This window comes from Sander vitreus, chromosome 11, assembly GCF_031162955.1.
Source record: "Sander vitreus isolate 19-12246 chromosome 11, sanVit1, whole genome shotgun sequence".
Taxonomy (NCBI): Eukaryota; Metazoa; Chordata; class Actinopteri; order Perciformes; family Percidae; genus Sander; species Sander vitreus.
The window spans coordinates 21,969,500-21,986,575 of NC_135865.1; the positions used below are offsets into that span (position 1 = coordinate 21,969,500).

Here is a 17,076-nt window from a genome sequence, read left to right on the forward strand (position 1 = left end):
ACAAAAGATCAGCGCTGATGCAACCACACACAGCCCTGCAAGCAACAAGGTCAATGACAAAGCAGAGTCTGAGGAAAATAAAAATAGTAAAGAAACCAGCAAGAAAGGAAGAACAGGAACAGAAATACAGCAGGACATGGCGACATACCCTGAGCCAAATGCACCTGAGGAATCCATCTCACCAGATGCACCTAAGAATCCTGGTTCTTCTGATAGCAGACAAACCCCCTCACACTGCTGAATCATTTTCATCTCCTGATGGATCTAATATGTCCAGCACTCCTCACACACCTTAAACACCCGAGCGGGGGACTGCAAGTCCTGTAGAGGGATAAAATGCCTTGTTTTTGGCAAACCCGTTTATCTGCACATTAAAGAGACTATGATAGTTTCACTATAAGCTGTTTTTACAGAGAAATTGATAGATACTGTATGGTACTCTAATATAGTGCAGGATAAGTACTTTGTATAGGCTGTGTAGCCTACCAAGATAAATTCATGGACACTATACTTTTCTGGTTTAGAGAATTTTCACAAACAGAATGATGACGTTTTTAAATTTGTTTCTTTGATAACAAATAAAATAATAAATACATGAAGTAATAAAATAAATGTTTGTATCTTGATTTTTTTTTTTTTTTTTTTTTACATTTATACAATTATTTTACAGCTATACAGCGAAAGTGAAAGACTTGAGGTAATGTGGAACTGTCTATCTACTATGGGTTTCCTTACGGTACATTTAGCAGGACACTCGTTGCAGAAAGAAGCCGCGGGTTTGATTTTACGCAGTTAGCTAGCTAGCACGTATTTTTGTGAGCATAGTTTGATACACTGCTTTTTCCGTCTTTAAGAATGACACACCTTTGATAGTCAGACCGATATTTTTAAGAAAGAAAAACAAAATGAATCTCGACAGGCTTCGAAAGCGAGTACGGCAGTACATTGACCAGGTAACGTTAAGATTTATGATTCCTTTATGACTTTGTTACTAACGTTAGCTAATGCTAGCTAGAGAGCAAACCTGGCGTCAATGGTAACAAACCTTCCTAGCTTGACTGCCTGGCTAATTTAAGGCTATTACCCAGCCGGGCAGCCAGCCATCCACAACAATGAATATACATTTGAGTGACTCTGTCTTTGTGTGTTTGTTTACAGCAACAGTATCAAAGTGCTCTGTTTTGGGCCGACAAGATAGCGTCCCTGTCTCACGGTGAGTGAGTGCCGTTATTGCTGTGAAACTACCCAGCATGTTAGCGGACTTAACCTAACGTTACCAATCTGTCACCTAAAGTTACAAAGCCAATGTTAGTAGGAATGGCGTTTTTTTAGGGATATCATTCGGGTTTTGTTTGTCATTGTTCGTACAATTTCTTCGCAATCGCAGCCGAAGAACCTTTACTTCGATGGCAGTAGCTTGCCAACAGTTGCGATGTTGTTGTGTAGGCTGACAGTGATGACTGTCTTTGCACAATAGTTAAGCTATCCCACTAACAAATTTGTTTCCGTATTTGTGACTGTAGATAACAAATGTGAATTTTGTAAAATTGAAGAAGAAACTACTATACATGTATTCTGTCAGTATATATTGGAATTCTGGGAAAATAGAGAACTACTTCAACACTCAAAAAGATCAATTAAATTAAACTGGAAGCCAAGGATGTAATATTATACTATGAAAACAAAAACCAGACAGTACAGTTTGATTGTCAATTTATTAATTCTCAGTCTCGTCTGGTGTCCGAATTGAATTAGGACATATTTTAAGTCTATCCAAATAATAAATAATAGGAAATGTGTTCGTATGTTGTTTGTTGACATTACTGTAATACATTTATCTTATCTCCTGATAATATTAAAATGTATCGCCTTATTAAGAGGAAGAGTGAAGCCATGACGGTCTTATCTGTGATCTATGAGTATGATGCCAAACTGTTTTATAATTTATGTTTTTGTCACAAGTTGTACAGTATATGTGCATTTACACAATAAAGTTAATGGGGAAGAAAATATGGTCAGGAATTGATGACTTTACTGTTTTTGTTTGGCATGCAGAGGAACCCCAGGATATCTACTGGCTAGCTCAGTGCCTTTACTTGACCTCACAGTACCACAGAGCCTCCCATGCCCTCCGTTCACGAAAACTTGACAAGGTAATTGCAGTTTGTGTGTGATTTGGCGATATGTACAAAGTTATGTGCTGGGAAGTGAGTAATGAGGTTTGTGATACTTATCAATATGTGAAGGACATGTACATTTAAAATGAAACAATCACAATATTTGTTTTCTCTCACACAGTTATACGGAGCTTGTCAGTATCTTGCTGCTAGGTGCCATGTAAGTAACTGGAAAATACAGTTTGTATCAGTTTTAAACCCTCTTTTGCATGTGTTACAGAATATAATGTAGACAAACCTACCAGGTATTATCCTTGCTTTAGATTTATTCGTATCGGACTGTTTTGTCTAGTATGCTGCCAAAGAATTCCAGCAGGCCTTGGATATCCTGGATGCAGAGGAGCCAGCTAGTAAGAAGCTGCTGGACAGGAGTGGGAAAGAAGACAACGGGGCTCCAGAGTCATCCAAGGATTGGGACATGTCCCCTGCTTCTGTAAGTCTGGGCTGCCACTGAAATTCTGGAAAAACACAGTCTGTGATTTGGGCGCTCCAATTAGATTATAGTTTTTAGACTGTCTGATCTAATCTTATCACTCAGCATTGTTCTGTTCATCACCACTCATCTTTCTTTTAAATAATAAGTTTGTTTAATGCTGTTAATGCAAATATGTAGCTGTACTGTGCCAATGCATTTTCTTTTAGTGTCTTGACTTTTCCGCCATGTCCAGTTCCACAAACACTCCCACCACCAACTACAGTTTTATTGACCTTGTTGGTAGAAATGATCTACGTTTACATTTGTAACCCTTATTTTGTATTATAGGTAATATATATGGTTCCCAGAATCCTCAAATGTGGTGCCTCATATGCCATCTCTATAATTCCTTTATTTTCACAAATTTAGAAACCAGTATTAGCAATGATTGTTCACAAAATAGATTTACATTCATGTAGAAAAACATAAATTAACATAAAACAATTGGAGTGCAATCTTTTTTTATTGCATCTTGTAAACTAACATTTAGATATCTTTTCACACGCAATAGAGATAATTATTGTTTATTTCAACATCAGATTTAATTATGATATTAAAATAATCTGACTTAATGTTATGGAGTTCATCTGCTCAAAATTGTCCCCTGCACTACTGGCTAGGATAGTATAATAGATTGTATTCAGTGGTTGAAAACAAAGTCTTGCCCTAGATGTAGATATGAATTAATAACCATTGTAATAACAGTTGAGCGGGCAGGTTATGTTGGCATAAAATACCCTTTATGTTAGGACATGACAGTTGTTGACAATTGCTGCTTATGTCCAGTCTTGTTAATGTTGTGGACAAAGCAACAATTTACAAAAATAGAATTAAGCAAAAATTGTACTTGTGTTAGGTTATTCCTCAATATTTCAGTCACTTGTATAATCGCTCACCCTTCTCTGGTTTGAGTGTCAGATTGACCCTCACTTTTCTCCTGAACTGTCTCATCTTGCTGCTTTATTAAAAGAGTGTTAGACTGTAGGAGACATTGACATCATACTATAAATCCAGGACTCTGTGGGTCAGTCATATGAAGTAATTTATTGGGACAGAAATGTTGCTGCATAACATGAATGACCCAAATAATAACCCAGTGGTAGTTAAAACAATAAGACAAAGGCAACCCTCCTTTGAGTTAGATAGCCAGGGAAAACCTGCTATATAAAGTTATGAGTAATATTATAGACATTTACTGGAGACTGTGCCCTCTTTCTACTCTACCTATTCCCTCTGTGAAATATTTCAGATCAACAGCTCCATCTGCCTACTGCGGGGTAAGATCTATGATGCCATGGACAACAGACCGCTGGCCACCTCCAGCTACAAAGAGGCCTTGAAACTGGATGTGTACTGCTTTGAAGCCTTTGACCTTTTAACGTCCCACCACATGTTGACTGCACAGGAAGGTGAGACTGATCTGTGGCGATGATGTGCACTGACCTATTCATTTTCAACCAATACTTATATTGGTTGAAAATGTATTATTTTCAACCAATATATCCATTTCCTTTATTATCATTTCAAGGAACTTGTAAAATGGCAGTATATGTGAAATGCGTTGTTTATTTTTCAATAGAGAAAGACTTCCTTGACTCACTTCCTCTGAGTCAACAGTGCACTGAGGAAGAGGAGGAGCTGTTACACTTCTTATTTGAGAATAAGTTAAAGAAGGTAAGGGGGGCTATGCGTTAAGTTTTGAAAGTTATTTTTTATTGAGTGGGTCATTGATCAATTAAAGCATAAGGCTAATGATATTCTAAATGTTTCTCATTGTCAACTAATCCTATTAAGACCAAAATCAACAATTAATTAATCTGACCAACAGGTATTGTCTTTGTAATCAAAGCCTGATATATTCCTTTGTGCCATAGATACGTCCCATTGTTTTCCAAAAAACATTAAAAGCACATCGTTGAGCCTCATTGTTTCACAGGATGATATGTTCTCTTATTACAATGAACATGGGCCCAGCAGTTTGTTTTGAGTCAATCTCAAATACACCGTCCTGCCTTATTGTTTAATTTGAGCTCATAGAGAGCTAACAACCAAATGTTGCTCTCCGGTGTTGCCGAGCTTCAGGGATCATAGTTAATATTCATTAAAATGCAAATGCATGTTATGGATATTCTTTTGTCCTAACCCCTTTTCCACTGTCTCCTTTCTTTGTTTTGTTTTCATGACCTTGGTTTATCTCTTTTCCCTGCTACTCACATTTAAACCCTGCACCCACCTTTCACACATACATAAATATACACACACAAACACACTCTTTCTCTTTCTTACTGCAGTATAACAAGCCCAGTGATTTGGTGGTACCAGAGATGGCCAATGGTCTTCAGGACAACTTGGATGTAGTGGTGTCTCTTGCTGAGAGGCATTATTATAACTGTGATTTCAAGATGTGCTACAAACTCACATCAATGTAGGTGTCTTTGGGTTTCCTCTGTTTGTTGTTGATCTTTCTGTGTTGAATTGTTCTGGAAAATAATTACATTTATATGGAGCTACTGTGAAAATGTGAGGCCTACATCCATCATACAACATACTATTCTGTAAAATCACACAAGGATAATTCTCAGTTGTGTACACAATGTGTAGCCTGCTTAAAGCGTAACTCTCGCCAAAATGCTACCTAGGGTGTTTTTGTGAATGTACCCGAGTCAAACTTTCGTTTAAAAGCATAATTAGGACTGAAACGCCACTTTTAAGGTTTACCGTATTCTCATTTTTTTGGTCAAACGGCCTTTTGAATGGGAGAGCTAGAGGCACTATGATGATGGCATCAGAATCACTATTTTTAAAACACTAAGAAGGCTCGACACAACATGAAACTTTGCTCGAAGTATCACCAGGGGCTCTACACATGAACCTGAGCATTGTTTGTGTACACAGAGTTTACTAAAAAGAAAGGTTTTGAATGACTCACTTTAGCAGTTGTTTACACTATCCGCCATCTTGCCAGTCAAAAAGTGTTGATCTCCGAATGTGAATGAACGGACTCCATAGGAGGAAATGTCATTCTTATATCAGGCTCCTTTTTCAACTACAAGGTCAATATTGTGTTTCACTAACGACAAAACAACGAATTATCCGTGCATTTATATGGAACTAAGCTTTAGGAGCTTTCCATCTTTACTCTCCTCCTGTTACGTTGCATTCGGAGATCGACACTTTTTGACTGGCGAGATGGTAGTGACCAGAAACACCAACCAAAAACGACTTTGACGACGAATGCGGTAAATCATAAATGTCGTGTTTCCGTCCTAATTATGCTTTTAAACGAAAGTTTGACTCGGGTACATTCACAAAAACACCCTAGGTTGCATTTTGGCGAGAGTTACCCTTTAACTTTAAAGTCCATACATTACCTCAACTAGAGATGGTCTAATACACATTTATGGAGTCATTGTAGTGTAACAGTCAAACCAAAAAAGCCAATGATGAATAATGCCCTTTGAGCACAATATCACAGTGTGTAATCCAAATGCATGTCATTTCGGTTACACATAAGTTACTGAAGTAGAATGTCAGTAAAATACAGGACCACTTAATACAGCTCCTGTTTGTCTATTTCAGGGTGATGGTTAAAGACCCATTCCATGCCAATTGTTTACCAGTCCATATAGGAACTCTGGTGGAACTTGGAAAAGCAAATGGTAAAATATATTCAAACCATTGATTCACACATTCATGTTTAGTTTGATTGCTTGGCCTACCCATCAGTATAATAATTAATTGGTTAATTTTGCTCAATTTAAAGATTTTTTGTGTTTTTGTCCTGCAGAGCTGTTTTACCTCTCACACAAACTTGTAGACTTGTATCCCAACAACCCAGTAAGTGTTGCAGCTATATCACCATCCATTTAATTCATATTTAACATAATATCCAGTATTTGATAACCAAATAAAACCCTTCATCAGGTATCCTGGTTTGCTGTCGGGTGCTACTATCTCATGGTTGGCCATAAAAATGAGCATGCTCGGCGATACCTTAGGTATGTTTTTGCAAACTCAAAAGGAAGTACATCCTGTTTGAGGGCACGTTGCAGGCTGTTTATATTTCAGTGCAGATATACATATTGGGTATTGTATGTCTCCTGTAGCAAAGCCACCACGCTGGAGAGGACTTATGGTCCTGCATGGATTGCCTATGGCCATTCATTTGCGGTAGAGAGTGAGCATGACCAAGCCATGGCTGCCTATTTCACTGCTGCCCAGCTGATGAAAGGGTAGGTACATTTTATGCCATAGACATACCTGTCTTGTCAACGTGCATTGGCAATTTTGCTATTTCTGTTGACACTTGATGTATGCTGCTCCTCCTTCAGCTGTCACTTACCCATGCTTTACATCGGCCTGGAGTACGGTCTGACCAACAACTCCAAGCTGGCAGAACGTTTTTTCAGCCAGGCTCTTAGTATCGCTCCAGAGGACCCATTTGTCATACACGAGGTGGCGGTTGTTGCCTTTCAAAATGGAGAGTGAGTCATGAAGCGACAAACGCACACAATAACACTTAGGCCTCTAGTTTGATAAAGGCACTTCATGGTATCTAGCTATGAGATAGTTTCACTTTGATTTGAGGGGGGTTCCACTTAAGTGGATGAAAAAATATTGGGGTGGCAGCAAAAATCTCAGACGAATATTTTACATCTTTGCTTAATCAAATCAGAAATATCTGCACTTTTTTTTCTGTAGTCTGACACTTTAAAGCGCTGAAAAAATGTATATACACAAAATTAAGTAACTCATGATGCACCTGATGTTTATTACACACACATTGATATCTGGTTTATTTAATAAAATTCAGATGCGCTGTAAGAATATTTTTCACATCTGTTTTAGCTGGAAGACAGCAGAGAGGTTGTTTCTTGATGCAATGGAAAAGATCAAAGCCATAGGGAATGAGGTAACTGCAAATGTATTTAATTGAAAAAATATGCATGTGTGAATTGTGAACGTCTTGAAAACATGACCACGTCTCTGTAGGAGTTTCTTAATGTATGCTTGTTGCTTTTTCCTTTAAATTTAAGGTCACTGTGGATAAATGGGAGCCTTTGTTAAACAACTTGGGTCATGTGTGTCGGAAATTGAAGTAAGTATAGAATCATGGATTTCATAGTCTTCTTTGAGTTAGCACATATAGTCCTAGTATGGGATGCTAAATTTATCCTGAGCGGATGATTAAAGAAGATTAGAAAATGCACTCTCTTATTTGTTCATTCCCCTCCTTATCTTATTTGCTTTGACCTTCCTCTGACAAACCATTTTCAGAGATGTCCTCACTTGTTCTGTTGCAATCATTCAACATAGATCGGGCCCTCATTGAGAATTCATGAAAAGACCCTTTAATAAATGATGCATTGCCACCACTCAATAGATATTAGGGGCTCGCAGAATGTGTGCCACATTTTGAAAGGTTTGGACAGTTTTCATTTAGGACGGTTTCATCCATTCAGAGTAAATGTCTCACGTACTGTAGCTGTACCGTTTGGTCAATGTTGGACTAGATCTACATGTACCTACCAACCTTCGCAAAAGAAATAGCAGCAGGAGTTTGTCGATGTAGACAAATTGAGACAATAAATGCTGTATTTAGCAAAACCTTTATACTGTACTTTGCAGGTTGCTGATGCTATTATGTTCCTGGTCTGCAGATGGCACACTGACCTATGGCCTTGTTTATCAAGATATAGCTGCTGTATTTATTGTCATTGCATCACTAAACAGTCATGTAAAACTTAGTAATTTAGTTCCTTCTATTACACTTTTTGCAATTATTTTTTAATTTGAAAAAATATATTTTGTCACATTTCTGCATTTGTTGAATCCATTGATATGGAGTGTGTGTGTGTGTGTGTATATATATATATATATATATATATGTATATATATATATATATGTATGTATGTGTGTATATATATATATATATATATACATGTGTATATATGTGTGTGTATGTATGTGTGTATATATATATATATATATATATGTATGTTTTTTTTACAGCTATTTGTATATATTTATTTACAGCTATTTGTATATATTCGGTATTTATTGTTTATTTTATATTCATGTTTAAAATGTTTGTTTATGTATGCACCAATCACCAAGGCAAATTCCTTGTAAGTGTAACTTACTGTGGCAATAAACCTTTTTTGAATCCTGGTTTGTCTCTGTAGGAAGTACGACCAGGCTCTGGAGTACCACCGTCAGGCACTGGTGTTAATCCCTCAGCACGCCTCCACCTACTCTGCCATAGGATATGTGCACAGCCTAATGGGCGACTTTGAGAGTGCTATCGACTACTTCCATACGGTATAGTGCCTTTTCTTCGGTCTATAAGGGTTTTGTTTCTCACTTAAAAACCTTGAATAACCAGTATTTAGCAAGAACTGCCTATACAAAGGGTTGGTGGTCTCCACATCCACATGACGCAAGCCTACGGTGATCGCGCATCACCCCCACCCCTCCTCCACGCAGTTGCTAGTAGCGTTTATACCGTCAAATCAAGCAGGACACAGAGGATTAAAAAAAAATACCTGACAGACTCATTATATGCGATAATTATTTTATCTCCTATCGTAATTTTTATGTTCTCTTCGTCTCCGAAGCTGAACGCTGCTGTTGTCCTTTCTCAGCGGTGACGTAAAACGCATCACTCGAGCTTCTGTGCGCGAATGTCGCTGGACTACACCCTTTTGTAAACAAAGCCATACTGAGAAATACAGAGAGAGTTTTGTGGAGCTGATAGTCTTAATTAGCTTTGTATCAACTCATTTGGCAATGGCTTGAAGGTAACAGATGCTTATTGATAAAAAGTACTTGCACACTATAGGTTTACGACCAAACCAATAAATACAAGTGCACGTAAACTCCACCAGCTGTACAAAGTTGAAGGAAACCTTTTTATTATTCATCACATACAATGTAGTGAAATTAAATTACTGCAGTTAACCCATCATAAGCATTAGGAGCAGTGGACAGCCACATACAGCATCCGGGAAGCAACTTGGGGTTTAGTGTCTTGCTCAAGGACACTTTGACATGCGGGCGGAAGATGGGATCGAACCGCCAATCTTGTGGTTGAGGGCCGACCCACTCTACATCTGACCCACAGCCACCCAACATTTGTGATGGCCGAATATAGAAAAAGATATTGTATAGTCGAGTTTTTGGTGACATGTGACTTTGTTTCCAAAGGCAGAATAATACAGGGTAACATTAAATCATCACTGTGATTGGTTGATTGCTTTTTACTTATGTCAACAGTTATGTTTTGGTGAGAAATGCTTAAAGTTGGTTTGGTTTCTTCCTGTGCAGGCACTTGGACTGAAAAGGGACGACACTTTCTCTGTGACGATGCTTGGCCACTGTATTGAGATGTACATTGGTGACACGGATGCCTATATAGGTAGGATACAGCTGTGCTGCTGTTTCAGAGGAGTTTTTAATCTTTGAAACTTATTGTGGAAAAAGTTTAATTTTTCAGCATTTTATCCCTTGGCTTTTTTTAAGGCTGATGTTCAAAATTAGAGTCAAATCTCAAAGTCAGAATTCAGCTGTTGAAGTATTAGTTTATCCAGAGAAACTGGGACATTGTCTTTGGAAAGAGATGCTGTTTTTTCCATTGTTGTGAATACCACAAACAGAAAACTTAATGGCTGGTATCTCAAAACTATCTGTAGACACATTTTTCCTTTTGTTGCAAATATTCAAAAATCTGTTCTGAGACACCAGTGGGTATTTTAAGCCTATAAAATGATCTGCTGTCATTTGTGTCCACAAAGGCACAGATCTAAATGACAAGGTGCGAGGCAGCTTGAACACTCCGGCACTGATGAAGATGCTGAACACATCGGAGGCTGGGGACCTTCTAGCCACCCCAAGATTGGAAGAAACCAGCATCACATCCTTGGAAACGCCACTGTCAAATCAGGACAAGATGATGCTGGAGACGCCTTTGCGACTCTCTTTAACCCTTGAGTGTGATATGTACGAGAGTGACGTGATGTTAGACACCTTGTCAGACACCAGCACGTGATGTCATCCTGTCAGGAGGTGGAACTGTCATTGCAACAGGTTGTCATAGGTACACATATCTAAGCCCAAGGACAACTATCATACCAAAACGTTGGCACCTGTCCTCCACCAATGGTTTCCCGTGGATTTTCCCCCTCTTGTGCATTAGATGTGGTTGTTTCTGTAAGTGGCAAAACATAGAACATGCCATAGTGAACGTTATAAACACGAGTAAAAGTATGGCTGAATTTGTATACAGCTCCTGCTGTACATCATATTCATTTTGCAAGATCGCACTTTAAAAGGGGATTTAACATGTGCCTTGGTTAAGGGGTTGAGTGCTTTGTTTAGCATCGGAGCTTGGGGTAAGCCTGAAGACACTGGGAACATGTGGCCCTCTGACACTTGACTGAACAGAGCAAACACAGCCGCACACCTCACATCACAACTAAAAGACTAAAGTCACTTATTACTGCCTATGGCAGGACCCTTCATGTTGCTTAACCTGTGGATTTTTAAAGTGAATAAAGAGCCAGCTGAATACAATCAGTTTTTGGTGAAAACAATTCTTGGTAATTCCTACAATAAACCATGCATTTATCTTAAAAGATTTTAGCATATCCGTGTTTTGTGTTCATCAGAATAAAGTGGTTGATTTGTAAAAATCCGGGAACCATCACCTTATCGTGGTGGAGAGGTTTGTGTGTCCCTATGAACCTGAGGGCTGTGTTGTCTGGAGCTTTGTGCTCCTGGTAGGGTCTCCCAAGGCAAAAGTGGTCTCAGGTGAGGGGCCAGACAAAGAATGGTTCAAAAATCCTATGAAAAATCGAGGAAGGGATGAAGTGCCCCCCAGCTGAGCGCCGCTAAGTTGGAGTTTAACCCGGTGGACGAGAGGGTCGCCTCCCTACGCCTGCGGGTTGTGGGGGAAAACTCTGACTGTTGTTTGTGCATATGCACCAAACAAGAGTTCAGAGTATTCGGCCTTCTTGGAGACCTTGAGTGGAGTCCTGCATGGGGGCTCCAGTCGGGGACTCCATAGTTCTGCTGGGGGGACTTCAACGCGCACGTGGGTAATGATGGAGACACATGGAGAGGCGTGATTGGGAGGAACGGCCTCCCTGATCTAAACCAGAGTGGTTGTTTGTTGTTGGACTTCTGTGCTAGTCATGGATTGTCTATAACGAACACCATGTTCGAACATAGGGATGCTCATAAGTGTACTTGGTACCAGAGCACCCTAGGCCAAAGGTCAATGATCGATTTTATAATCGTTTCATCTGATCTGAGGCCATATGTTTTGGACACTCGGGTGAAGAGAGGGGCGGAGCTGTCAACCGATCACCATCTGGTGGTGAGTTGGGTCAGGGGTGGGGGAAGACTCTGGACAGACCTGGTAAGCCCAAACGGGTAGTGCGGGTAAATTGGGAACGTCTGGAGGAGGCCCCTGTCCGACAGACTTTCAACTCACACCTCCGGCGGAGCTTTTCGTGCATCCCTGTGGAGGCTGGGGGCATTGAACCCGAGTGGACAATGTTCAAAGTTTCCATTGCTGAAGCTGCGGTGAGGAGCTGTGGTCTTAGGGTCTTAGGTGCCTCAAGGGGCGGTAACCCACGAACACCGTGGTGGACACCGGTGGTCAGGGAAGCCGTCCGACTGAAGAAGGAGTCTTTCCGGGATATGTTATCCCAGGCGACTCCGGAGGCAGTTGCAAGGTACCCGAAGGGCCCGAAGGGGCTGCAGCCTCTGCCGTGAAAGAGGCAAAGCAGCGTGTGTGGGAGAAGTTCGGAGAAGACATGGAGAAGGACTTTCGGTCGGCACCAAGGTACTTTCTGGAAAACCGTTCGCCACCTCAGGAGGGGGAGCGGGAACCATCCATGCTGTGTACAGTAAGGATGGGGACGCTGTTGACCTCAACTGAGGAGGTAATAGGGCGGTGGAAGGAGCACTTTGAGGAACTCCTAAATCCGACTAATACGCCCTCTATGGTAGAGGCAGAGCTGGAGGATGAGGGGGATTGGCATCAATTTCCCTGGTGGAGGTTGCTGAGGTAGTTAAACAACTCCACAGTGGCAAAGCCCCAGGAATTGATGAGATCCGTCCAGAAATGCTTAAAGCTCTGGGTGTGGAGGGGGTTGTCTTGGTTGACACGCCTCTTCAACATTGCGTGGAAGTCTGGGACGGTGCCTAAGGAGTGGCAGACCGGGGTGGTGGTTCCCCTTTTTAAAAAGGGGGGACCAGAGGGTGTGTGCCAATTACAGGGGTATCACACTTCTCAGCCTCCCGGTAAAGTCTACTCCAAGGTGCTGGAAAGGAGGGTTCGGTCGATAGTCGAATCTCAGGTTGAAGAGGAACAATGCGGATTCCGTCCTGGTCGTGGAACAACGGACCAGATCTTTACTCTCGCAAGGATCCTGGAGGGAGCCTGGGAGTATGCCCAACCAGTCTACATGTGTTTTGTGGATCTGGAGAAGGCGTATGACCGGGTGCCCCGGGAGATACTGTGGGAGGTGCTGCGGGAGTACAGGGTGAGGGGGTCCCTTCTCAGGGCCTTCCAATCTCTGTACGACCAAAGCGAGAGCTGTGTCCGGGTTCTCGGCAGTAAGTCGGACACGTTTCAGGTGAGAGTTGGCCTCCGCCAGGGCTGCGCTTTGTCACCAATCCTGTTTGTAGTATTTATGGACAGGATATCGAGGCGTAGTCGGGGTGGAGAGGGGTTGCAGTTCGGTGGGCTGGGGATCTCATCGCTGCTTTTTGCAGATGATGTGGTCCTGATGGCATCATCGGCCTGTGACCTTCAGCACTCACTGGATCGGTTCGCAGCCGAGTGTGAAGCGGCTGGGATGAGGATCAGCACCTCTAAATCGGAGGCCATGGTTCTCAGCAGGAAACCGATGGAGTGCCTTCTCCAGGTAGGGAATGAGTCCTTACCCCAAGTGAAGGAGTTCAAGTACCTTGGGGGTCTTGTTCACAAGTGAGGGGACAATGGAGCGGGAGATTGGTCGGAGAATCGGCACAGCAGGTGCGGTATTACATTCAATTTATCGCACCGTTGTGACGAAAAGAGAGCTGAGCCAGAAGGCAAAGCTCTCAATCTACCGGTCAGTTTTTGTTCCTACCCTCACCTATGGTCATGAAGGCTGGGTCATGACCGAAAGAACAAGATCCAGGGTACAAGCAGCCAAAATGGGTTTCCTCAGGAGGGTAGCTGGCGTCTCCCTTAGAGATAGGGTGAGAAGCTCAGTTATCCGTGAGGAGCTCGGAGTAGAGCCGCTGCTCCTTTGCGTCGAAAGGAGCCAGTTGAGGTGGTTCGGGCATCTGGTAAGGATGCCCCCTGGGCGCCTCCCTAGGGAGGTGTTCCAGGCACGTCCAGCTGGGAGGAGGCCTCGGGGGAGACCCAGGACTAGGTGGAGGGATTATATCTCTAACCTGGCCTGGGAACGCCTCGGGATCCCCCAGTCGGAGCTGGTTAATGTGGCCCGGGAAAGGGAAGTTTGGGGTCCCCGCTGGAGCTGCTACCCCCGCGACCCGACCCCGGATAAGCGGATGAAGATGGATGGATGGATGGATGTTTTGTGTTCATCAGAATAAAGTGGTTGATTTGTAAAACCCACAGAACACATGTTGAACCCTGGCAATAGGGCTGGGAAACTTGATATCCTTAATTTGTACTCCTTTTCTACGTTATATCAGAAAAATAACTGACACTCCTCATTGAGATACTGTAGATTACAGTTCTGCTCTCTAAATGGATGGGTTACTTTTAATGTAAACGTTTTGCAGAATGAAATCTTGCCGTGTTAATGTCTGTCCAACTATTGTTATTCCTTTCGGCCATTTTTATTGTTCCATACGTTTTTTGGCTCTCTAACTTCTGCATACGTTCAGCTATTAAAACCATTCAACTTTTTAAATGTTCAGCTCTTTCAGCTAATGATGGGACTTCTTCAACTTTTTTTTCTACTATTTATACTTTTTAAAATATTAAGCTTTTTAACACTTTTTTTTAACGTTGAAGTCAATGAGAGCATGCTTCAAATCCTTAAAATCTTCTTCCGCTCCCGAAAGATTCAGCTCCTTTGTACTTTCATCTACAGACACCAAACAAACCTTTAAAATGTTCACAAAAACTTCAGGTATTAGGCTATATATTTTCAGTTTGATATCTTTTACAGTTTTTGTGAAAAAGCTGTTTAAGTTTAGTGATCATTTCAGGATTTTTCTGCGTTTCTAATGAGTGTGTGTTGGGGCCAGCTAGAGTGGATGATGTCATCGCCAGAGCACAGCCTTAAAAATTATCTTTGTCCCTTCTCTATAAATTGCTCTCACGCCCACAATATCTACTTGTCATACACAATTTATACATCAAAACATAGGTAGGTTGTCTAGTTTCAGGCAATGTGCTTAGTTATGCGATATGACTTATACTTTTGGCTCAGTGAGCTTCCAGATGACAATAGTTCCACATCTTCCTCCATTCGCTGCCCTGTTTAACATTCTCCACATTTCTGAGCGAACGCAGCGCGAACCACTTTTTTAAATCGCTGATATGCCCACATTTTTTATCAACATCAATTTTACATGAATACGTTCACAAAGCCTTGTGGTGGTCACGATTACATCATTTCACTGATACCCCTTATCGTTTCAGTCTGAGTCTTTGCTCTGTGTCTTTGAATAGCTGCAGTGTGGCACAGCTGACAGTTTCAGCAGTGACACAGTCGTTAACTGATTAAAGATCAAAGAGATCTCATCACAGACGTCAAAGGGTGTTTTCACTGGGCATACGTTACCATGACAACACTTTCACAGACAGTTGAATTGAATACTACAGGCAGTAATATGAACATTAGTCTATATCTTTTGAGTTCCACTTCTGTCTGTCTCTGTCTCAGTCTCTCTGTCTGTCTCTCTCTGTCTGTCTGTTTGTTTCTCTCTGTCTCTCTCTGTCTGTCTCTATCTGTCTGTCTGTATGTCTGTTTCTCCTTGTCTCTGTCAGTCTGTCCATTTCTGTTGTTTCCTGTCTGTCTGTCTCTGGCAGTAATATGAACATTAGTCTATATCTTTTGCGTTCCACTTCTGTCTGTCTGTTTCTGTTTCTCTCTGTCTGTCTGTCTGTCTCGGTTTGTTTCTGTCTGTTTCTGTTACTCCCTGTCTCTGTCTGTCTGTTTCTGTTTCTCCCTGTCATTGTTTCTGTCTGTCTCTCTGTCTGTCTGTTTCTGTCTCACTCTGTCTGTCTCTCTGTTTCTGTTTCTTACTGTCTCTGTCTGTCTGTTTCTGTTTCTCCCTGTCTCTGTCTGTCTGTCTCTATCTCTCTGTCTGTTTGTTTGTCTCTGTCTGTCTGTCTGTCTCTCTGTTTCTGTTTCTTACTGTCTCTGTCTGTCTGTCTGTTTGTTTCTCTCTGTCTGTTTCTGTTTCTCCTTGTCTCTGTCTGTCAGTCTGTCCGTTTCCGTTTCTTCCTGTCTGTCTCTGGCAGTAATATGAACATTGGTCTATATCTTTTGTGTTCCACTTCTGTCTGTCTCTGTCTGTCTGTTTGTTTCTCTCTGTCTGTCTGTATGTATCTATCTGTTTCTCCCTGTCTCTTTCTGTCTCTGTTTGTTTGTCTGTCTGTCTGTCTCTGTTTGTCTGTCTGTCTGTTTCTGTTTCTCCTTGTCTCTGTTTGTCAGTCTGTCCGTTTTTGTTTCTTCCTGTCTGTCTGTCTCTGTTTGTTTCTGTCTGTCTTTCCGTTTCTTCCTGTCGGTCTGTCTCTGTTTCTGTCTCTGTCTGTCTGTTTCTGTTTCTCCCTGTCTCTGTCTGTCTGTTTCTCTCTGTCACTGTCTGTCTGTCTCTGTCTGTCTGTCTGTCTGTGTGTTTCTGTTTCTCCCTCTCTCTGTCTCTCTACCTCCCTCCTTCTGTCTCTCTCTCTCCCTTCCTCTTCTGTCTCTCTCTCTCTCCCTCCCTCCTTCTGTCTCTCTCTCCCTCCCTCCCTCCTCCCTCCTTCCTTCTGTCTCTCTCCCTCCCTCCGTCCCTCCCTCTTCTGTCTCTCTCTCTCTCTCCCTCCCTCTAGTGTGATTTGTGATTTCATCCATGTATGTATCCCGCTTCTTTGCAGGCAATATATTCACCTCTCAGCTCTTTAGCGTTAGTGCAGTGCAATCCATTTGAGATTTTTCAAACAATTTCTTTCATATTTCTGCATTTTAATCTCTGTTTCTCATAGCATTTGTAAGTCTTCCAGACGTAATCATAATTTCAGTTAGAAAATAAATTATTTTATATATTAGTGGTGTTATTCAACTTTTTAATGAAATTTGTGTTAATTGAAACCATTCATACTTTTTGAACTATTCTCACTACTTCAACTTCTTACTGATTTAAGCTATTCATCCAGTTTAGCTTCAGCAATTCAGCTATTCAGC

General features: G+C 41.4%; 1 protein-coding gene across 1 annotated transcript; it reads left to right on the top strand.

Annotated features, from left to right (window-relative positions):
* Window positions 1–754: 754 nt before the first annotated feature.
* cdc16 (cell division cycle 16 homolog (S. cerevisiae)) lies at window positions 755–11,288 on the top strand. The gene is made up of 18 exons (XM_078262342.1): window positions 755–953; window positions 1,159–1,213; window positions 2,056–2,153; window positions 2,299–2,337; window positions 2,470–2,610; window positions 3,902–4,061; window positions 4,232–4,326; window positions 4,944–5,077; window positions 6,232–6,311; window positions 6,440–6,489; window positions 6,577–6,650; window positions 6,759–6,884; window positions 6,984–7,136; window positions 7,501–7,564; window positions 7,689–7,750; window positions 8,839–8,974; window positions 9,980–10,070; window positions 10,447–11,288. The coding sequence occupies exons 1-18, from the start codon at window positions 906–908 to the stop codon at window positions 10,698–10,700; spliced, it is 1,860 nt and encodes a 619-aa protein (XP_078118468.1). The 5' UTR covers window positions 755–905; the 3' UTR covers window positions 10,701–11,288.
* Window positions 11,289–17,076: the final 5,788 nt, after the last annotated feature.